Genomic DNA, 23675 nt, shown 5'->3' with positions numbered 1-23675 from the left:
CGTGGTGCCGGATCCCCCATCATCGCCGCCGTACAGGTTCCGCTGCACCGGACGCCATCGAAATCGAGTGGGTAGAGGAGCGAGACGATCCCCTATCCCCCTCGTGCATCCCCTACTCTCTCTCTCTCTAGCAGGTCCGATCTGCATCGGCTTTCTAGATCCCATCTCTCCCGCGATGACCCTCTTTCTCACAGTGAGGAATGGGGATCCTCTTCACCCCTCACGCCGTCGAGTGATTTTTTTCGTTTGGACGGAGAGCGACCGATCGGTGGTCTCTCGACGGATTGATCCCGGGCTTTCTAACTGGTTGGGCTCGATGAAAAGGCCCGGTTAACCAGAGAGCTCAGAAAAAACCTGTGGAGAAGCAGCCCTTTAGGACAGGCGATCCGACGGCCAAAAGTACCCGATCACAAGAATAGACGGCCAAAAATGATGATGTCGTGAGAGGGCAGTGGGTAGAGGAGCGAGACGATCCCCTATCCCCCTCGTGCATCCCCTACTCTCTCTCTCTCTAGCAGGTCCGATCTGCATCGGCTTTCCAGATCCCATCTCTCCCGCGATGACCCTCTTTCTCACAGTGAGGAATGGGGATCCTCTTCACCCCTCACGCCGTCGAGTGATTTTTTTCGTTTGGACGGAGAGCGACCGATCGGTGGTCTCTCGACGGATTGATCCCGGGCTTTCTAACTGGTTGGGCTCGATGAAAAGGCCCGGTTAACCAGAGAGCTCAGAAAAAACCTGTGGAGAAGCAGCCCTTTAGGACAGGCGATCCGACGGCCAAAAGTACCCGATCACAAGAATAGACGGCCAAAAATGATGATGTCGTGAGAGGGCAGTGGGTAGAGGAGCGAGACGATCCCCTATCCCCCTCGTGCATCCCCTACTCTCTCTCTCTCTAGCAGGTCCGATCTGCATCGGCTTTCCAGATCCCATCTCTCCCGCGATGACCCTCTTTCTCACAGTGAGGAATGGGGATCCTCTTCACCCCTCACGCCGTCGAGTGATTTTTTTCGTTTGGACGGAGAGCGACCGATCGGTGGTCTCTCGACGGATTGATCCCGGGCTTTCTAACTGGTTGGGCTCGATGAAAAGGCCCGGTTAACCAGAGAGCTCAGAAAAAACCTGTGGAGAAGCAGCCCTTTAGGACAGGCGATCCGACGGCCAAAAGTACCCGATCACAAGAATAGACGGCCAAAAATGATGATGTCGTGAGAGGGCAGGGATTTGGTTTAGTTTTACTGTCCTAAATGAGTGCTTGCGTGTGTAATAAAATAAAAAACGCCCACGGCCACAGGAGCGTGACTGAGTAGGGTGGTCTCTCCCCTTCTAAAATCTCGTGCGAGCAGTCCAAATCCTGCTTTACCAGCTCCACTCCCCCCGCTGATCTCATTCCCACCCCATCATCACATCGCCCGCGTGAGCGATTTTGTTGATAGAAAAAAAGCCTCCCTCCCTCCCTCCGAACTGGAACTGGGGCTCCTCTCTCTGGCCGTGGCGAGCTCTAAACCCTAGCGGCATCGGCAGGGAGGCCCGCCGGGGAGCCAGATCGCCGCCGCGATGGAGAGCCCCGTGAAGGAGGAGGTCGGCGGGGAGCTGGCGATGGAGATCGAGTCGAGCGTCACGGCGGAGGACTGGCGCCGCGCGCTCTCCCGCGTCGTGCCCGCCGTCGCCGTCCTCCGCACCACCGCGCCGCGCGCCTTCGACACCGAGGTCGCCGGCGCCAGCTACGCCACCGGCTTCGTCGTCGACAAGGCCCGCGGCATCATCCTCACCAACCGCCACGTCGTCAAGCCCGGTGCGCGCCTCCCTCTCTCCGCCTATCCGCCGATCCGATGCCTCCCCCTTGTGTAATATATCCATTCATGTGTTCCGCGAATGACTCGAGTGTGCTGTGTGCTCCTAGGTCCTGTGGTCTCGGAGGCGATGTTCGTGAACCGGGAGGAGATCCCTGTGTACCCCCTGTACAGAGACCCTGTCAGTGTTTATTCCATTCCATTCCGATTCTGTTATCTTTTATTTCGTTTAACCCTGTGCCAATGGCGTGTTGTTAATCCAAGTTCCCCCCTCTTCTCAAAACAGGTACATGATTTTGGTTTCTTTCGCTATGATCCAGGTGCCATAAAGTTCCTCAAGTACGAGGAGATCCCTCTAGACCCTGAAGCAGCATCTGTTGGGCTAGAAATCCGAGTTGTCGGCAATGACAGCGGCGAAAAGGTTTCCTTATATGCTAGTTCATTCGCTCCCTGGTTGCTGTTTATGAACTGTAGTATCCGGTAAAGTGATGCGGCACAAGGAATTCAGTGTTGGATTATGAGAATGAAGCATGTTTAGTTGCTTCTACCAGACCTTTTATTTCTTCCTTTTCCATCCTGTAAAACAAAGCATTTTCACTTAAAAATTCATATGCACAGTTCCTTGAAACCACACTAGTAAAATGTCACATTATGCCATTTCAGCAAGATAATGATATCTTAACTGTATGGAATACTAAGAATTTGTTCCGTGCTCTTCTCGAAAAATTAGGAGTGACCCTACCTGAATCTCGATCTCCTTACTGCTATTAGCAGTCATATTCCACAGAGCAAATGTGATAAATGCTAGTGAGGGTTTTGCATGTTAGAAAAATAATGATACACACACCATCTTTCTATGTGTCTAACACAGCAGAAATATTTAGGTTTCAGTTAAATGAATGTGATGCTTAATTATGAGGTTTTAAGCTCCAACCTTTCCATAATACTAAGACCATAAGCTTACTAGTAGTTGTAATCGTTAGTATTCCTTGACCTGGGATGCAGTTGTTCAACTAGTTAATACAGAAACAGTAAGCATGTGCTTAACAGCACTAGTGACAACATTTCGCATGATAGATGATAGCTAGAAAAGGAATTTGGAACAAATTGTTTATGTCAGCATTGAAACAAGGTCCTATTAAGTTTGCAACTGAGATTGTGACATCTGTCTTATGCGGCATGCTGGAGTTGATGTGGATTCCCCTATATATGGAGGTTCATTCTTAACAAGCATACATGTGAAAATAATAAGTTAATAACTGATTAGTTGTGGGAAGTTGTTTAAATTGTGTTGCATACTGTAAAATTTTCTGATCCAGCTTCCTGGATTTAGGTTTCAATTTTGGCGGGAACACTTGCTCGACTTGATAGAGAAGCGCCTCACTACAAGAAGTACGCCTTACTTTTTTGCATGTCAAGTTTATGATATGGGTTTTATGATATTTACTTTACGCTCCTAGCCACCCCAACCTTGGTAGACACTAATATAGGATTGTTACACCATGTGTCGTACATATTCTAACCTTTGATTCTTTGACAGGGATGGGTACAATGATTTCAACACATTCTATATGCAGGTGCTTCTTTTTAGCTACTCAATATGTCATGTGTACATATTTGATTGAATTGCTGGATTTGTGCATCTGAAATGATCTTTTATTGCATTGATGCCATATAACTTGGCTAATTGTCTTGTTGCTGATGCTCATAAGTTAACGTGATTGTTTCTTTAGGCTGCATCTGGAACTAAAGGTGGCTCTAGTGGTTCTCCAGTTGTTGATTGCCAAGGAAGAGCTGTTGCCCTGAATGCCGGAAGCAAATCTTCCAGTGCTTCTGCCTTCTTCCTTCCATTAGAACGTGTAAGTATCATTCGTACATTAATACTACCTCCTCAGACTATTTGAGATGTACCGGAATTGTGGGATAACATATTAATCATAAGGAAAAGATACTGCTAGTTAAACCAGTGTTAGGCATTCATAAATCATCCATATGTAATTAAACTAACACATACTCCCTCCGTTCCATAATGTAGTGTGCCTACGCTTTTTGAGATTTAAGTTTGACAATAAATTTAACCAACATGGACGACTGCGTCGGAAGCGAAAATTATACCATTGAATTCGTATTCGAAAGAAGTTTTCAATGGTATAATTTTTGCTCCCGCCGCAGTCGCCCCTGTTAGTTAAATTTATGGTCAAAGTTAAATCGCGATAAGCATGAGCGCACTACATTATGGAATGGAGGGAGTACATTATTTAGTTGGCTTTACACAAAATTTCATTTCAGGTAAAAGTGTAAAAGTGCACCAGTCTCCTTAATAATGTATTCCTTACTGTATGGTGTCATGTGACCTATGCCCTTCACTTCACCAAAAAAAGAAAACAAAGCAGAAACAAATGCGAGTTTGACATTGTCTAGTTAGATATAATTATAAACATCATGCTATTTAAGATTGATTGTTTGTGACACTCTTATTTTTGTTAACATTGTTTGTTTAAACTATTTCCAGGTTGTTAGGGCACTGAATTTGATACGTGATTGTTGGGATGCATTTGGTATCAAGTCAGAATCTGTTTATATTCCTCGTGGTACACTGCAGGTGTGCATGCTGTCCGATGATACCACTTTCTAATTGTAGATTTTGTTTCAGTTGAGAGCTACTTATGACTTATGGCGAACAGTGAACTTTGTAGTCTTGTTAAATCTGCCTGTATGTAACCTTGAAGAACTTCAACAGTGTAGAATAGTCTTCTGGTCTTTCTGCTTATCTATATCTATACCCCTATATAGTGTGGGAATAACTTCAAATGTGAGCTGTTGGATGCACTCGATTTGACGGTGAAGACTTGGCAAATCCTTGCACTTCTAACCGTTGGATCACTCCTCTATTGAACTAGATTGTGCCACGTGTACTCTAGCCTCTGTGTAGCCAGTGGTCACCACAATCTAGACATTTCTCATTACTTCCAAAACATTCTATCACTATCCTGAGTTTCAAGTCCTACCCCCTCAATGTCTCTCCTCTCCTCAACCATAACCTGTAGTTGGAGCCTTTCCAAAGTCAAGAACTTTCTACAATATACCAAAAAAAGATGATAAGCGTGAGAATAATGACATGTGTAAGCAGTATAAATAATACTCGTGGTACTGTACATTTGGTCATTTGCAAATCTGTTTTCACTACGCATCACTTTTTAAGACTACATCTAATGAACAAATATGTTGAATGTTTTGACATGCGAGGCATGTACCTTTTGCTAGTAGTTATAGTATATATTGGATAGCATGGGTGTAGAATGGGTCCACAAAATTCGCACGTATGCTAATGCAGTACTGCAGTGTCAAGTAGCTCTGAATCATATGAGCATGGCACATGGAAATGAGGCAATGATTTCTTAATGACCTATATTTTTCCAACTCTTCCTTCTCTACAAATATTTCTAGTTTAAATGCATTGAATGCAAGTTTATGCAGCACTGGTGCATCGTACCTGTTATATTTGTACCCAGTATCTAAATTGGCTATGATAACTGTTTGCCATTCTTGTTTAACACCTAGAATTAAAGTTCACATAGTGTGTTGCAGAAGCATAGCACTAGAGTTCTGTATAGAGGATAATGGAAATATAGTGGCATGACATGCTTGGTTATGAATAGGAAGTTGAAAAACCAACACTGAAATAGAAAAAAGAGCTTATGTTGTATTATGACCAATGCTTTGCTTCTATTTAGTGTTCTGGGGTCAAATTATAAGGGCATGTTGGTCTAGAAATAACTCACTTAGGTTGGTTTCACCACTTTGGCCTATTATTTGATTTGCTGCCACACTTGTGGTGTGCTCATAAGTCATAATTTCTTAGCATCATGCCCCACCTGTCATAGGCACTTCCTTTATGTGCAGAACTTCTACACTGTCCGTGGATGATTTGTTCACCACGAAAGTGTGGGGCACCACACTTATGGCCTTGTGTAGCTTCAAACCAAACATGCTCTTTAGGTTTCTATGACTTGTGAGCAACATATGGACTGTATAAATCTTGTAATGTATCTGGACTGAAGTGCTGCTACACACTGGATGGTATTGTGTATAATGTTCAGTGATGCCACAACTGTACAAATTACAGAGCACTGCATAAGCCACTGTGCAGCGGTGTCGGTATTATGGTTCACTGTCTCATTATTAAAAATACTGCTTTAAACCATGACAATTCACAATTTTTTTGCAAGAAAAAGTATTTAGTTAGCAAATGCTATCGGCCTTTTTATTAGTCGTAACTTTTTTTTATCATTGATCACTGTTGCTTTACTCTCCCCTAGAGTCCGGACCTCACATTGTCCCTATTCTATTTTTTGTCCTTAAAGATGACCTTTCAACACAAAGGGTTCGAAGAAACTCGACGTCTTGGACTGAGGAATGAGACAGAGCAGGTATTTACACTGTTCATGGTTTGTTAATTGTCTACAAAATTTCTGCCTGCCCGGATCAAATTTATTGCTGGAATCAAGTTCAATCTGTTTATATTTTATGAACATAAGTTTATCTGTACCTGCTACTAGTTATGACTAGATGTGAATATTAGTTGTTCTACTTCTACTTGTTTATATTGGTAATCATCTACATTTTTCTTTCCATTGGAATATATTTTTGAATGTTAACCCCCATGCTCTGTGATTAAGTGCCTGAACTTAATTTTTATTTGTACAGATGGTACGCCTTGTCTCTCCAGCAGGCGAAACTGGAATGCTGGTTGTTGACTCTGTGGTAATTTGCGTCTATTAGTTCTAACTTCTAAACATGCATTCTACGTTGTTACTTCTCTTGCTGCTTCTTGTATTATGCCATTCTGTCTTGCTGAAACTGGAGAGCTCTGTCCTTGCAGGTGCCAGAAGGACCTGCACATAAACATTTGGAACCTGGTGATGTGCTAGTTCACATCAATGGGGAGGTAATCGTCGCTTTAAAGTGGCTTGCTATATTTGTTAGTGTACTCTATAGCCTGATAACTTCAGAGACAGCAGTAGAAAATTAGCAAAATGTTGGTACCCACTGTTCTCTATTCCTATTCATCTAATACTGTAAGCTTAAGATAATATATGTGACATGATGAATTTTTGATGATACTAGTAGGATGCCCGTGTTACGCTACGGGGTCACATAAGATTAGGTGGATTTATGTTATAGTGAGGAACTCAGAGCATCTCCAACAGCCGCGCTTCGCGCCGCGCCTAAAAAACCTGTTTGCCGCGCGCCCATCGCCTGGTTTGGCGCGTCGCGCGGCGCTGGCTCCAGCAGCAGCGCTAAAGTGCAGTGCGCGCGCGCCGCTCCAGCAGCGCACAAAAATGCAGCGCGCGCACGACATTTTCAACTAGGATAGATTGCAAAATGGGCAAAATAAATAAATTGCATAAAATAAAAAAGGATACAAAATTATTTTACATAGATTGCAACTAGATAGATAGTTCGAAAATATAGATAGATAGTTCGGTGCAAGTAGATAGATAGTCCGAAAACATAAAACTTTTAATCCCAGTCGCTCCAATCATCTGCACCATCATCATCGTCGTTGGTGTCGTCAGAGGTTGACAGCCAGATGTCCAACCAATGGTCATCTTCTTCAGTGAAGAAGGACCTCCCGCCTGCTGCGACAATGTCGGTCTGCGCACTCGCCAATGCCTTCCGCCGACGTCTGTCCAACCGCTCCTCGCGGCGCCGGCGCGTGTCCTCCTCGCGGTGCCTTGCCCAATAATCCTGCTCGTAGGCGACGTCCTCCGGGTGGCGCCGGCGCCACTCCGCCATGACCCGCTCGTCCTCCTGGGCGACGAGGAGGCGGCGCTGCCGCGCAGTGTGCTCCGCACGGTCTTGTGCGGAGTTTAGACGAGGCGGGGGGGGGGGGGGGGGGCGACGTCCAGCGCCTGCTGGAGCGTGTGGACGTCCTGGAAGTTCATCTGGCGGCGCGGCCTGCCTAGGCGCCACGCCGCTGCGTCGAACGCGCGGGCGGCCTCGTGCGCCGTGTCGTACGTGCCGAGGCTGAGCCGGAGATCGCCGGAGCGTATCTCGGCGTAGAACTCGTCGTTGGGGCGCTGGCGGACGCCGCGGTAGCCCGACGCAGAACGGCGGCGCGGCGGCATAGTGGCGCGTCGGGGGCGGTGGCGGCGCGCGAGGTAGAGGAAGAGAGAGCGGTGGCGGCGCGCGAGGGAGCGGTGGAGTTTTATAGGCGCGCGGGAAGCGACGCGACAAAAATGTCGCGCGAGCTGCCGCCTTTTCGCGCGCGCGTGGTTTTCCCGCCGCCGCTGGAGCGCGCCAAACTGTCCCCCGCGCGCTAAAATGTCGGTTTACCCTGCGCGCGCGCCTTTTTGCGCGGCTGTTGGAGATGCTCTCATATGTTGCTATAGAGAATAAAAAAGTATGCCGAGACATTGATTGAAGAGATGTTATATTGTTGATGTATACATATTAAGCATGAACAAACATATGGTTTCCAATCGATAAACCCTGTCATCGAAGCCAAACATTTCCTTCTCCATCTTCGCCTTGCAAGAAGACTTGCTGTTTTCCCTATTCACCTTTGTCATTGCTCACTCTATCCTGTATCAAGGGGACAAAGCATGCAACAAATGAAAAATCTATCTGAAGATTGCCGACTTCCTTTCGCCATAGTCTGATGGGTTTAACCTATCCTGATCCGCTACCCACCCATGTTGCACATATGCCATCTCTTCATGTACGTGAGCATTACATGATGCAACATGCCGCCCATGGCCAAAAGATAAGGATGCCATCAAAACTAAATTGATGTTGTAACATTCCAAACCATTTTGCTAGATTTAACGAAAAAAGGATCATCTCACATATTACACAATAGTATCTTAAAGATAGCAATCTGCAATACTGCAAGCGTGATCAACCATGACTAAATATTGCTTAATAGTTAGCTAATTATATTATAGTTTCAAACATATCATAATTAGCAACTGGCCATCAGAACTCACATGAAAAAAGAGAACACAAAATAAAAAACACTTGATACAGAACTTGCATCCATAAGAGACTATATAAAAGTACAAACAAAATGATTGGGGCTCACTATAAGCTAGACTACTAAGCAAAATTATGCACAACAGCCGATAACTCCAAATTGTGGAAGATGCAACAACTGTGCTCACACAGGATCTCCCAAACCACCGGCACATCCAGCAATCTCAAATACTCCCTCCAATCCATATTAATTGTTGCTGATTTAGTACAAATATGGATCAGGGGGAGTACATATTATCATGTCAAACCAAGAAGCAAACAAGCTATTGTATTAGTGTTCATCCAAGAAGTCAACATTGCTCATTTCATGACAGTATAATTGGCACACCAGACTTTAAATGTGAAGAACTGAAGATAAATGGAAGCAATTGATATATCCAAATGACATACATACTATAGCTTGAGCGCACACTTACAAATGGTTCCATGCCAAACAAGAATCAAGTAGAAGTGGTAAACTAAATGCTTTGCTAAATATGCACAAGAAAAATAAATCTGGATGCACCGACACCATGAAGAGAAGAAATATTCCAGATATAACTCACAAAGCTAGTTCTAGCTAATTAGTTATATACATTAGGCACCATGGAATCATTTGTCAAGAATAATATACCCTTTTTTAGTTGTTTTCTCAAAACATATGTGCCAGCAATATTAGTTCTCAAGTTTTGGCTTCATCCATCTGCTAACCTATAAGATGACTTCAGACAATCACTACTGCATACATAACTATCTGTGGTATATTCAGACAAAGGAAAAAAAAAGATCCTGTAAAGGTTCTTAGACAAACAAAAAAAATAATGAACAATACTTGCGATACATTTTGTACTAAACAAAGAAACAAATTGTATAGTAAAAGATGCTTTGAAGTCATGTGTATATAGAACGGGTGAGTGCGCATGTACATCCACACACACAAAATTAGTACTGGACCTCTTCTTACTCCAGGTCGTATGCAACAGGGACAACCCTAAATGCAACTATGCAATTATGGCGTTGTTCAACAAGATATCTCTTCTTCTATTGGCAGTTTGGCACCACCTATACAGAAAAGAATTTTGAGAAAAAAACATAAGTAGTCGCGTGGTGACATGATATTTGGCTAAATTACAGAGATAACCCGTTCATTCACAGCAACAGAAAATTGTTCATGAACATACAGCTAGTTCCAGATCAGTAGTCTTTACTGAAGCCTGCTAGAGGACTAATTTGTTTGCAGAGACATATACTGAGAGAAGTTAGTTTGATTTCTTTGAAACAAACTAACACAATAATAGACACAATGACCCTCACCTTGCTCGTGAGTGACCCTCTGCGAAGCTGCCTTCTATCCTGAAATCCACAGGAAAAAAATCAAAATCAAAATCAAAATCAAAGACACAATCGAACGAGACTATCTCGCGAAATACGCACCTAATTCACACCTAATTCGAACAACAGACAAACTTCAAAAGATCCATGGCACACATACCTGCCTAACTTCTATTGGCAGTTTGGCATCGGAGCTGCCGGGAACGAGTACCTCACCACCTGCAGAAATCCTCTGCGCCTGCAGCTATAGGGATGGATCACGGATTGTTACCACTAGAGGTGCAGTGCCGTGCAGCGGAAGTAGAGTTGCGGTAGTGCGGCCGCGAGGTTCGTCTCCTCCTCGTCCGATCTCCCTTGAACAGCCGGTTGCCGGATCCCACGTACAGGTTCGACGGAGCGGCGCAAGTGCACCGCCTCTAATGGTATCCGCGTGTGCAGGAGGAACACCATGCGGCGGACTGCTAGGTCCGATCACACAGTCGGCGGCGGGTGGAGGTGGCTAGTTGCAACACATGCAAAACCCTAATGACGGCGCTGAAGCGATCAATCGAATGAGTGTGCTGCACCTCCACTATATACATACGCATCCGGCGCGGGCTCAACTCTTGGGCCTCGCGTGGATCCTAAAGCCCACGTGTTCCTTCCCTTGAGCGCGCGACCCCTTAGGTTCTCTTTCACTTGGTCGCGAGTCAGATCACATCCGACTCGGCTAGTCGGTAGCAGCCTCTAGCAAAGCATGCCGACTCCAAGTGTCCAATGAAGCTGGTTAGGCGAACCTGTACTCCACACTTCTGTTCCCTTTACCACATGATATATGTTGTCGTGCTCAAGGCGACATGGTCATCCTTGTTGCGGCACAACCTCTTTCTCGTTTCGGTGAATCCGACCAACACTTCGGATTATGTCATAATCCTCATCGCATGGCCATGCTTATCCAGGTCGGATCATTCGAGGGGCCAGAGTAAATCTCTCCTGATCGGACGGGCAAATCCCATCTTGCTCGACCATGTCTCGTAGCATGGGTCTGGACAAGCCCGAAACCTACCTTTGTAACTACCTAGTCACGGAGTAGCGTTTGGTCGGCCCAAAGTAGGTCTGTCACCACCCCGAGTACATGCGCCAAGTCAAGTCTTAGGACATAGAACGTATGTTGTACTAGAGACTCATAGATGACCTATCGCTGCATCTCATAGTGGGGTCTGTCCAACTCAGACCTTATCTCGGCTCAGATTTTTCCGAGTCCATATTATCCGGCTAGCATCCAATGCTACATGGTCAGTGAGACCGGACCATCCACCGTATCATATGCTAGTCTAGTTGGTTGCGCGTCCGCACAACCCTTTCGACTAGGGACCATTTAGGACAGCCATCATACAATGCATAGTCTCACAAACAAGTCACGTACTTGTTAATACACATCATTGATAATGTCCAAGGATTATTTTTATCATAAACACATAGGAAATATCATCATACATGATTGCCTCTACGGCATATCTCCAACACATGGCAGTCTTGCTCTTGCCGCTGGTACAGAAAAAAGGGCCTGGCGCTGGAGGTTGAGAAAGCAAGCACAGGAGGGAATCAACTCCAACAGAGAAAATGAAGTACGACCAGATCTAGAAGGAAAGAAATCCGGGCAAGCTTGAAGCCAAATCCAATTGATCTAGACCCAAACTACAACCGCAACTACAAAAGAGTAGGGGTCCTTGCCCAACTCGACTCCCATGTTCACCAGGGAAGGGAGGGGAGGGGCCAGCTGCGAGAATTTGGGAGGAGGTACTCGAAGCTTCTGTTCCTTTCGAGAGAGAAGTAGAAACAAGAACATCATGTTTAGTGGTGTTGTGTTCTGGATGTCTTCTCAGCGGTACATTCTGGATCAGATGGTGTAGATGCACCGAAGGCAGACACACCATCATCACCAACTCACTTTTTTATAGGAGTAAAGGTGTTCGTTTTCCAAAAGTATCAAAACACAAACAACTCTAGGCTGTGAACCATTGGTTCAAAAGGATATACATAACATTATACGTGAACAATAATCTAACAATGGTTAGTTATCTGTACAATGCCGACAATTAATTGCTATGTCATTTGATGCATGTTATAGTCTTGTTGTTTGTTACTCCATTCATATCACAATTCACAAATACATCTCATTTTGGATGTTTTCAGTCAAACTTTGAAAACTCTGTCTATAAATACTGTTTCAAATATTTAGATTGAGAACTTACCAATTATATGCTTAGATTTGTCTCAAAAAGTACATTCATAAGAGAGGTCGGGGTAGACCAAACTTGACATGAGAGAAGTCCCTTAAGAGAGATCTTAGGGACTGGAATATCACCAAAGAACTAGCGATGAACAGGGGTGCGTGGAAGGTAGCTATCCACGTGCCAACCATGAGTTTGTTTCAATATATTATAGGTTTCAGGTCTAGCCTACCCCAACTTGTTTGGGACTAAAGGCTATAGTAAAAATTAGTGTGCGAAGGTAAATCTTGAAGACCGTGTCAATATACAAAATTACATGTATTTGTGATATGGGGGGAGCATCAATAAATCCTGGTCAAGGCTTATGGTCTAACAATGTAACAGACCTGCAAATTCTAGGAGAAGTTCGCCGGTGTATCTTAATCCAGAACGTTTTAAGCAACTTTCCCAGTTTCTTTTTAGCACTCAACCTCAAGGAAATCACATTTCCCCTTTCCATTTTCCCTGTCCTGATATCATGGGGCATCATTGATTGTACTACTACATCTTATCCTTTCCTTTTTTTGATTCATTTTTGCATCAATCATGTTACTGAAATAATTGCAGTTTCATATCTCATAAGTTTCTGACCGAAGCATGTTCTCACCAAGCATTTTACTGAACTAATTGCAGGTTGTAACCCAGTTTCTCGTAATGGAGACTTTACTTGATGACAGCGTCGGCAAGGAGGTAAATTTGGAGATTGAAAGAGGTGGAGTGCCTTTGACAGTAAAGTTAGAGGTAATTTCTAATTTTGTTGGGAGAGCAGCGATTTGGCTCCCGGGCTCAGATGAGCCCCGGCATGAACAGTACCACGATTTGAAATAGAAAAAAAGTAAAAAAAATCCAATTTTTTTGTGGTGCAAGATGCTTCTGTTCAGGAACTCCGTGCAATTTTTTGTGAAGTTTGGACAATCGAGGAGCTCGTGGCAAAAAAGACAAATTTCGGATGCCTGAGAAACTTTTGAAAATTATACTGTTCACGCCTGATTTTGTCTTTTTTGCCACGAGTTCCTCGAATGTCCAAATTTCAGAAAATTTTACACGGAGTTCACGCACAGGAGCATCTTGCACCATAAAAAAATTTGAATTTTTTTTAACTTATTTTCTACTGTAAATTGCGGCACTGTTCACCGGGCTCAGATGAGCCCGAGCTCAGGGTTGAATTATCGTTTTGTCGCATCTTATTTAATATTTTCAGCAGAAAAAACATATATATATATATATATATATTAATGATTACTTCCTTTCACACCGATACAGCTGTTGCAACTATCTTTTTTATAATAAACCAGCAAGCCATACTTATGCCACTGTAACTCTTCAGGTTGAGGATTTGCACTCTATAACTCCAAATCATTTCTTGGAAGTCAGTGGTGCTGTCATCCATCCACTTTCATACCAGCAGGTAAGTTTCCCTCATTCCTTTCCAAGCTGATGCTCTCCTTGCTCTTTCAAGGAACGAATACACATTTGTTTTTGTGGTACACTGCTTCAAAGAATAGTTGATGCAAATAAAAATTTAAGAGTAAGTGAAATCTAATATAGGGCTGTCAACAAGCCGACCTTAAGTGAGCAAGGTTGGTTCAGCTCAAGATAAATACAACATTCAAGTTCGAGTTGAGCTCGTGCGAGCCTGGGTTAGTCTTTGAACTTGCATCCTTACTCAATTAGGCTTGGGATCGGCTTGACAAAGCTTGGCAATATAATGCCCCGCTTAATAAAAAGGCCAGCAACAGAACTGAGATTCAGAAACAAACTGCATATTCTCAAAGGCTCAACACGCTATTAGTCGAACACATCCAAACCGTGTGAAAAAGCTCACATTCCCAGAATATTGCCGGAAGAGGAGGTTGGCACTTGATTCAAGGCACCTGCCGATGCTTGGAGACGTATTCCATGGTGGTGGCTGAAAGTATTCGAAGTAGTGGGAGGAGGCAGTGGCTGGAGCTGAGTTGGGCGGCGGCAGTAGGCTTGCTGTCGCGGTGGATGATTGAAGTTCTGTCTGTGTTGTTGGGATGGGCCTCTACGGCTGTTAGTCTCTTGTGTTGGGGTGAAATTAGCATTAACACATAGGCTTTGGACTATTAGAACAAGGGAGGACTAGTGTTATCATTAAAGCCCTGTTTGGTTTCAATAAGTCAGGTGACTTAAAACCAGTGACTTATAAGTCACGCCTGTTTGGTTGTCATCTGACTTATAAGTCACCTTTCCATGCAAAAGTGGGTGGCTTATAAGTTTTAAGTTGGGGTGGAACAACTTATGACTTATAAGTTGGGTCTGTTTGGCAAAATAAGTCACTTTTTGCACTTTTCAACTTACTAGCACAAATGCCCGTGCGTTGCAACGGGAGACATTGTTATATGTCTTATGACTATAGCTATTTCCCTTCTTTCTCGTCTCAGTTTGTCACACGTACATGTGTTACAACTGAATAAAAAATCTTTAGACTCTTACGGTTTTCGTATATGCTCTTCGGAGAGGAAAAAAAGACCAGCTTAATTTATGAAGCACGTTAAATACCTCGATAGGTTATCAACACCTTTTATTATGCTCACCAGTGTTCCATATATTTTCATTTTAAGTACTCACTCCGTTTTAAAATTTGTGCGCCATATATTTAAATTTGTGCGTGAAACAACAGCCCTTAAAAGCGCCCCCATAGTTCTTTGTTTTATTAATATAAATAATACATGCTCAATAGAAAAAATAACAAAATAAGCTTATGTGAGATTGAATCGAGGATTATGGGGTAAAAGGGTTGAGTTATAGCCATTTGGGCTACTAATATGCTAAAACGGCCGGGGACACAGTTTTTTAAATATGAATTTTGAAAATTACGTGACCAATTTTAATTTTTTCTGAGCGATTTTCATATATAACATGTTAGATTTGGAGTTAGGATTTAAAAGATATGAATGTTTGAAAAACATTTGAATTTACACAAAAAATGAAGCAATAGGAAAAGAAAAACAGGAAAGTAACATGTAAAATAATAGCATATTTGAAATCTTCACTTTTTTCTGAGCGATTTTCATATATAACATGTTAGATTTGAAGTTAGGATTTAAAAGATATGAATGTTTTAAAAGCATTTGAATTTACAAAAAAATGAAGCAATAGGAAACGAAAAACAGGCCGGCCTGGACTCGAACTCACGTCTCTGCAGCAAGCTGGCATTGCGTCGACCACTGCGGTAGGTACATGACTGTGCTAAAATAGAGGTGGCACTTTATATATACCTGACCGAACGAACCGTTTTTCGTTTTCTCCACTTAAAAAGGGAGTGCGGGTTGAATACATAAAATGTTAGGGACTTTTTTGCAAAATGTCATGACGCCCGTGCGTTGCAACGGGAAACAAAAATATTACGTTATAGCCAAATAAGTATGGCTCAGTACCTCGACATATGAGCATCCTCTATTTTTTCTACTTAACATGGTGACCCATCATGTTGCCACTTATCTTTTCTCCCATCCGCGTTAATGATGGTCGTGGTGTTCATGTGATCAAATTTTGTTCACTATCTTTTTTCTGAAATAAAGTTTTTCTCAACGTTGTTTTTTACTTGATAGAGATTTTCTTCGAATTCACTGATATGTCTTGAATAAATGGTCATTTTAAAAATCATGAACATTTTATATTTGCTGAATTGTGAATCATTTTATAACATGTGAACAGTTTTTAAAAATCATCCATTTTTTTAACCGTGAACATTTTATTATTTCTTGAACCTATGTTTCAATTCCCAAACATTCTATGGTTTCATGAACAATTATTTTCACAACTCAAAAAAATTGGAATTTTGAAAAATCATAAATGAATTTAAAGAAGGACAAAATAAATTTAAATAATAAAACATGGGCTGGCCCATGAACTCGTGTTTGCTGCTATAAAAAGAGAAAATCATTGTTCATGCGATCAAGTTTTGTCGATTGATGTATACTTATCTTTTGTCTGAAATGCATGGACAGTTTTTTATTCAGTGAACATTTTTTGAATCGATGAATTCTTTTGTAAATGGGGAACAAATTTGGGTATTCGTAATTTTTTTAGTTTTTCTCAACATTTTTAAAATTCATAGACATTTTATGCATTATTTTATAATACGAGGGAAAAAAATTGAAACCATCAACATTTTTTGAATCCGTGAACATTTTCTGATTTTCTGAACCTTTGTTTAAACGTCCAAACGTTCTATGATTTCATGAACATTTTTTTTTTCAAAACTAAAAAAAATTGAATTTCTGAAAATCACGAATTAATTTAAAGGAAAAAAATTGAAATAATAAAACATGGGCTGATCCATTAACCCATGTTTGCTGCTATACCAAGGGAAATAATAGGGATGACAAAAATTATGGCCACCAGGGATCGAACCTGGGTTAGCTGTGAGGAAAACAAGCGCTCTGGCCATCAGACCGCGAGCACGCTGATGACCGTTTAAGTTCTCGTAGCTTAATAACCTTAGGCAACGACGATTTTGACAGAAAAGGTCCGAACCGTTTTTTCACTTATGGATGGCATTGGTGGGTAATTTTAGCCAACTTCGGGGCAGTTTAAATGACGGACGACCAGAAACCCAATTTGCTTTATTATTAGGGAGAGATAAGTTGGTGACTTATTTGGAACCAAACAGGGCCTAAAGATCTTTCTGGGGACAGAGTATGATACAAGCTGTTCCTGAGAATAGCATGAGCTCAGGCCAGGCCTGAATTGAGCTTCCACTAGCTGGGCTCGAGTAGCTTGTTGAACCCATGTTTTCTTGACAGCGATACTATATTCCTTATTTCATGCTTATGTTGTTTGTGAGACCATAATTTGTATACAACTTAAACCATACGAGTAGAGCAAAATTGTTATGCAATGTTTAATTTATTGACTGGCTGCACTTTGGTTTCTTAAGTGTTGAGCTTTCTGCCCTATTACGTCTGTAAATCACAGTTACTCCACTTGAGTCAAATGTCGAATGGCCACATGTATAACTTTTCTGCTAGAAATGTTAATCTCGCCACTGTGGCCATATGTGTTCAGTAAACGAAACTGGGCTGATGATAACATCATGTATTCATCCTATTCAAACTTATATTAAACTACATGAACCTATGCTGTTACAGTATATGTTTAAGTTTCAGTCTGGTACTAATGTTGTTCATCTCGCGTTTCAGGCTAGAAACTTCCGGTTCAAATGTGGCCTCGTATATGTTGCGGAGGCAGGGTAAGACAACTAGCCATAATTGTTGACATTACATTTCCTGAAAGAACTATTGACGTATAGTGGTGATTCTAGCCAGTCCTTTATCAATCTTAGTCAGTGGACACATCACTTTGCAATGGACTAGTAGAATTGCCTTGCATTTGAATTCCAACAAGGTGCCATTTTGCCAACTAAATATGAGTATCACAATGTTCCTAAAGATTGTAATCTTCAACGTATGTTCATTTGCTCCTCTTGTCTCCAGAGTCATTTACTTGAAGATTATACCTGTCCAATTGTCTCATTTTCAAGTCTCCAGGGTCACTTTACTTCCAAGTTTCAGTGATTTTTACCATGCATTTCTTAGTCATTTTTTGTCCAAATATGTATATCAATATCAAAGCAATCATCCTTTTCTGTGACTTATTCAACACCGTGCAATGTAGGTACATGCTCTCTCGGGCATCGGTTCCACGCCATTCAATTATCAAAAAGTTTGCGGGAGAGGATATTGAAAAGTTAGATGACCTTATTGCAGTTATTTCAAAGCTGTCTAGGGGAGCACGAGTGCCTCTCGAATATGTCAAGTACACTGACCGTTATCGGAACAAGGTACAAAGATGTTCCTTAGGAGCTTTATCATGATAAACCTTCCTTAGTAAATGTCAAGTTTTATATACAACTAAGCCCTCGTCTTATTTATGTGTTCAGTCTGTACTGGTGACAATTGATCAACACGGGTGGTATGCGCCTCCTCAGTTATACACTCGAAATGACGCAACTGGTCTGTGGAATGCAAAGTTGGCTATACCGCTCGAATCTCCCTTTGTAGTTTCTCATCGTGCTGGCCATATGGACGCAAACTTAAATTCTGTTTCACCTTTGACTGAATCAAGTCCTATGGATCTCAAATGCCAGCATGAGTCTGAAAATACGGCAGATGGATGCGTAAAAATGCAAACAGATGAGGAGATTGCCGTAGATGGATCCCACTCTGGCGAAGATTCTATCATTGAGAAAAAAAGGCGCCGGGTGGATGAGGAGATAGCTGCTGAGGGAACTATATCATCTTTTGGAGATTTAGATGACATAAAAGATGGTGCGTTGAGGCATCCTTCTAGTATGGAAGGCTCTGACCTTGCTCAGACAATATCAAGTAATGCTTCATTGGCAGAACAAGTAATTGAGCCAGCTCTTGTAATGTTTGAGGTGAGTGTTATGCTCAAATCTAAAATTTGAGGAGCTATCAAGGTTATGCTTATTTCGTTGTTTTAGTTTATTTGAATATTTGATGACGACAATGTTTGAGAGAAAACTGAGGTATTATTAAGTCATTTTTATTCTCTCATTTACTTGCATATCTACTGTTTTGCTCTTTACTCTTGGACTGGTGAATGAACTGTTGCTATGTTTTTTACAGTACATCGTAACCAGCAATTGTTGGTTTCAGCTGTTTTGTTATTTGTGCTTATTCAGAACCTGACTCACCTGTATCTCTACTATTTTATAGGTGCATGTGCCACCAATATGCATGCTTGATGGAGTACATTCTCAACATTTCTTTGGAACTGGCGTGATAATATATCATTCTGACTGTCTAGGTCTGGTTGCCGTCGATAGGAATACAGTTGCTGTATCTATCTCTGATATAATGCTCTCTTTTGCTGCATATCCCATTGAAATACCTGCAGAGGTATGAGCCCAGCACCCATTTTGTCGACTAAATCCATGTCATATTGAATTTCAATTAATAGTAGCTTCCAAATTTTAGTTTTCAAGTTACTTTTCTGCATCCTGTTCATATTGAATTTCAATTAATAGTAGCTTCCAAATTTTGGTTTTCAGGTTGTTTTTCTGCATCCTGTTCATAATTTTGCATTGGTTGCCTATGATCCTTCTGCACTGGGAGCTGGTGCATCTGTTATTCGGGCTGCTAAGCTTCTTCCTGGTTTGTTTCATTTTAGTGTCCCTTCTACTTATTTCCTAAAAGTATATTGTTTGGTCAAAGAAAGAGACTAAATTGCACAAAGTATCAAGTAATATGGCCAGTGACTTAACAACCTTTTTGTACCGGTTTGTTTTTTGCCATTTTGGATGTATATGTAGAGCCTGCCTTGCGCCGAGGAGATTCTGTCTACCTGGTTGGGCTAAGTAGAAGCTTACAGGCTACATCAAGGAAATCAACCATAACTAATCCTTGCACGGCTGTTAATATTGGCTCAGCTGACTGCCCACGATATCGTGCAATAAATATGGAGGTCATTGAACTTGATACTGGTACTTCCTATGCACATTTCAACTAACCTTTGTCGATCTCATGTCTCAATTGTTTGTAATTATACTGAAAACTGTTTGATTATAGATTTTGGTAGCTCATTTTCGGGTATATTGACGGATGAGCAAGGAAGAGTTCAAGCGTTATGGGCAAGCTTTTCCACCCAGGTTAGTTTGCGTTGGGAGCTGTTAACCTTGGTCTGTTTTTGTAAGTAATGACGCTCCCATGTTCTCAGGAGCATTTCTTGAAAAGATCAAAAGAAAAAAGAAAAGCACAAAACGGCAGCTTACGCCCAAGGTTAGCCGCTTGATATCTCCAACATCAAGTAAATGGGCAATGTAATAAAAATACATATTCAGTATGTAAAGATCCTAAATTGCGTTTAAGAATCTAAATGTTATACTGTATTAAGTAAAGCAGCCGATTTTCTTGGCCTTTTGCCTGACATCATGAGTCATAACCTGTAGTCCTAATGCTTGTAAATAATCCTGTAATGGTACTATCCCTAGTTGTTACCTCTCATGTACTTGACGGTGTAATTGACATCCTAATTTTTTCTCTCCAGCTCAAATATGGTTGCAGCACTTCAGAGGACCATCAATTCGTTAGAGGTATACCAATATATGCAATAAGTCAAGTCCTTGAGAAGATAATCTCGGGTACTCCTGGACCATTTCGTCTTATCAATGGAATTCGAAGGCCGATGCCACTTGTCAGACTTCTGGAGGTGGAACTTTATCCAACTTTGCTCTCGAAAGCAAGAAGTTATGGATTGAGCGATAACTGGGTGCAGGTAATTAGCTTAATGTTTCACTTAATCTCGCTCAAAATTGTTTTTCCTGACCTGGCAAACGTGATTATATCGTTTCTCTGGCTTTTGGACCTGAATATTGTGTACGTATATCAGTGAGATATTTATTGTTCTATTTGATTATCTTTGTAGGCTCTCGCTAAGAAGGACCCTGTGCGCAGACAAGTCTTGCGGGTCAAAGGTTGTTTGGCTGGATCAAAAGCGGAAAAGCTTCTGGAACAGGGAGATATGATTCTGGCTATCAACAAGGAACCAATAACATGCTTTCTTGACATCGAGAATGCTTGCCAAAAGTTAGACCAACCTATCGATTCAGATGGTGTGCTTAACATGACAATATTTCGTCAGGTGAGGAAGGTTTATTGTTTTTTTTTGTACAGTTACAATACGAATCTGAAATATCTATATATATATCATTATTACAACTGTTTCGTGCAGGGAAAAGAAATTGACCTTGTTGTTGGAACCGATGTAAGAGATGGTAATGGTTCAACGAGGATGGTGAATTGGTGTGGATCCATAATTCAGGATCCTCATTCAGCAGTGCGTGCACTTGGTTTTTTGCCCAAGGAAGGTCATGGAGTTTATGTTGCTAGGTGAGGAAACATGTTTCTTTTCTTACAAATATTTATGTGCAAATATTAGAACCAACTCTGATGAGTTTTGACTTCAGTATTTAGTTAAGAGTTATGACAAGCCTGTAGCAGCCACTATAGGTTTAGGGCCTCTCTGATTCAAAGGATCCTCATAGGAATTTTAGAGGATTAGAATTTTTTTCTTGAGATGGTCGATTCATAGGATTGAACCCTATAGGATTTCCTCCTAAGTATTCCTATGTACTACATTTCATAGGGATTTTAGCATCCACTCAAACCTCTTAAGAATCCTTTCTTTTTCCTGTGATGCTACCAAACAAAAACCCAAATCCTGTAGGATTAAAACGGTTATGATATTACAATCCTATATTTTTCCTATTCCTGTGTTTTTGAAATCTTGCGAATCAAAGAGATTTGAGTGACTAGCAATAATTTACTCAAGGCAGTGCTATTTTTCAGTTGTTTTGGTATACTAACACATTTAGGAGTCTTGACTTCAGTGTTTAGTTGGAATCATAAACCTGTAGCAGCCAGTATAGGTTTTATTAAGTGATCAGATTTGAATAAACTAGCAATGATTTGCTCAAGGGAGTGCTATTTTTCACTTAACACAGTTTTCAAGTCGTTCTGCTCTCTGGCTGTATACGACTTCATATGGAATCAGAAACCTGACGCGTCAATGAATACAAGAATGCGACCCATATAGGATCTGTAATTGTTGTGAAAATATGTAAACCAAGTGATGGATTTCCTGAAAATAAGTAGGAGTGATCAATGGATGCCTTTTTCCTCTTGTGGCATGCTTCACGAGTTCATTTATACGACTATACCAGTGCAAAATGAAAATGGATTGTTGTTTCTCCCGATATCAGCATATCTCACGAAATCTCATCCTGTAATGGATGTCTTATCTGTATATTTTTGGAAAAGCGCTCACACCAGCCAGTGTTACACTTGCACTGTCATTTCTTTACTGCTTGGATGCTACCTTCAAATCCTAGGCACAGTTCAAGTCCACACTTGGTCTGAATCCATTTCGTCCTCCTTTTGATACGATTGGCAAGGCAGGGTACCTATGATCATGGGGCAGATTCAGGCCCCAGGCAGCCCGGGCGGCGGCCTGGGGCCGAGGCCCCATTTCCTTTGTACACTGTAGCGTTTACTGCAGCTAGCCTGCTACAGTGGACGAAGGCTGCCTGGGTCTGGCCCAGTTTGCCTGGGGTCTGGCCCATTCCTGGGTCCGCCATGATATAATATTTATATGATTATATAGATGCTAGGTGTGCAGTTTAGAAGCACATTGTTGGTGTTAGGATTGAGCAGCAAGTTTGTTATGCAGGTGGTGCCATGGAAGTCCCGTACATAGATATGGCCTATATGCTCTCCAGTGGATAGTTGAAGTTAATGGGCAACCAACTCCAGATCTGGAGTCCTTTATTCAAGTGGTGAAGGTATGCAGCAGTCTCCTTTTGGTATATTCCAGTCTACATTTTGTATTGATGGTGAACATGGTTCACATGTCATTTAGTTTGCGTTAATATGGCCAAAATAATATTTTCCTCAGGGATTGGAAGACCGTGAGTTTGTTAGGGTGAAGACCGTCCATTTGAACGGGAAACCACGGGTGCTCACTCTGAAACAGGACCTTCACTACTGGCCGACCTGGGAGCTCACTTTTGAACCGGAGACCGACACATGGAAGAGGAGAACAATAAAAGCGTTGCAGCCAACCGTGGCTTGATTTATTCTGCCTTGTTGTGATATTTTCAGTGGGCCTTCTTTAGGAAGGCCAAGCATGGAGAGGCGAGGAACTCTGAAATGCTGTCGATGCCGGTGAGCTAGAGTCAGGGTGGGCACTAGGATATAGTGTAATTCAATAGATGACATAAGGATTTCATTGCCTGTGGATAATTGGACTGCGGGGTGTGTCTTTTCTGTACCTATTTCATATATTTTTATTATCCTGTAGAAGCAATAAACCATTTAGCGATTTTGCTCTCGTCTCAACTATTTTTCCGCAGAGTACTTTGTTTGCAGTTTCTGGATATAGGGGAGCTGATACCCAGTCATTCAGTTTTTGGACCAAGCTATTCTGTATGTGAAGCTTTCCTTCCAGGACTTGGACCTTGTATCACCGATGTCGTGTTTGTCACACAGTGCCTCGGCACTTTAGATTTGTAGTATGATGTTTCTAAATCCTATCCTTGAAAGCCCTGAGCATAGCCAAACCAAAGCCGGCTCATTCTTCACCCCTGCCTAAACTGGGGCAGATCAATACGCAAGCAAAGCAGAAGAGAGCAGCCGAAGCATCGATGCAACCTCCAGGCAACGTGTACTTTTTTTCTCGAGCAACGTGTTGACAAATGTAAACCATGCGCATCGCCGCCATCTATCTATCTATA

General features: G+C 42.1%; 1 protein-coding gene across 2 annotated transcripts; it reads left to right on the top strand.

Annotated features, from left to right (window-relative positions):
* The first annotated feature begins 1363 nt into the window (after positions 1 to 1363).
* On the top strand, positions 1364 to 23267 carry LOC123401807 (protease Do-like 7). 2 transcript variants are annotated; one of them, XM_045095656.1, is made up of 25 exons: positions 1364 to 1795; positions 1904 to 1974; positions 2080 to 2214; positions 3127 to 3185; positions 3334 to 3370; positions 3527 to 3652; positions 4306 to 4395; positions 6158 to 6223; positions 6501 to 6557; positions 6676 to 6741; positions 13028 to 13135; positions 13722 to 13802; positions 17563 to 17612; positions 18038 to 18203; positions 18303 to 18800; positions 19102 to 19284; positions 19437 to 19539; positions 19698 to 19868; positions 19954 to 20033; positions 20119 to 20163; positions 20432 to 20659; positions 20810 to 21025; positions 21116 to 21273; positions 22613 to 22724; positions 22838 to 23267. In XM_045095656.1, the coding sequence occupies exons 1-25, from the start codon at positions 1558 to 1560 to the stop codon at positions 23012 to 23014; spliced, it is 3321 nt and encodes a 1106-aa protein (XP_044951591.1). In that variant the 5' UTR covers positions 1364 to 1557; the 3' UTR covers positions 23015 to 23267. The 2 variants fall into 2 exon arrangements, with proteins under 2 accessions (XP_044951591.1, XP_044951592.1); XM_045095657.1 differs by lacking the exon at positions 20119 to 20163.
* The last annotated feature ends 408 nt before the right edge of the window (positions 23268 to 23675 follow it).

The sequence above is a fragment of the Hordeum vulgare genome, chromosome 6H (assembly GCF_904849725.1).
Source record: "Hordeum vulgare subsp. vulgare chromosome 6H, MorexV3_pseudomolecules_assembly, whole genome shotgun sequence".
NCBI lineage: Eukaryota > Viridiplantae > Streptophyta > Magnoliopsida > Poales > Poaceae > Hordeum > Hordeum vulgare.
This window is presented reverse-complemented; position numbering and strand designations above follow the sequence as displayed.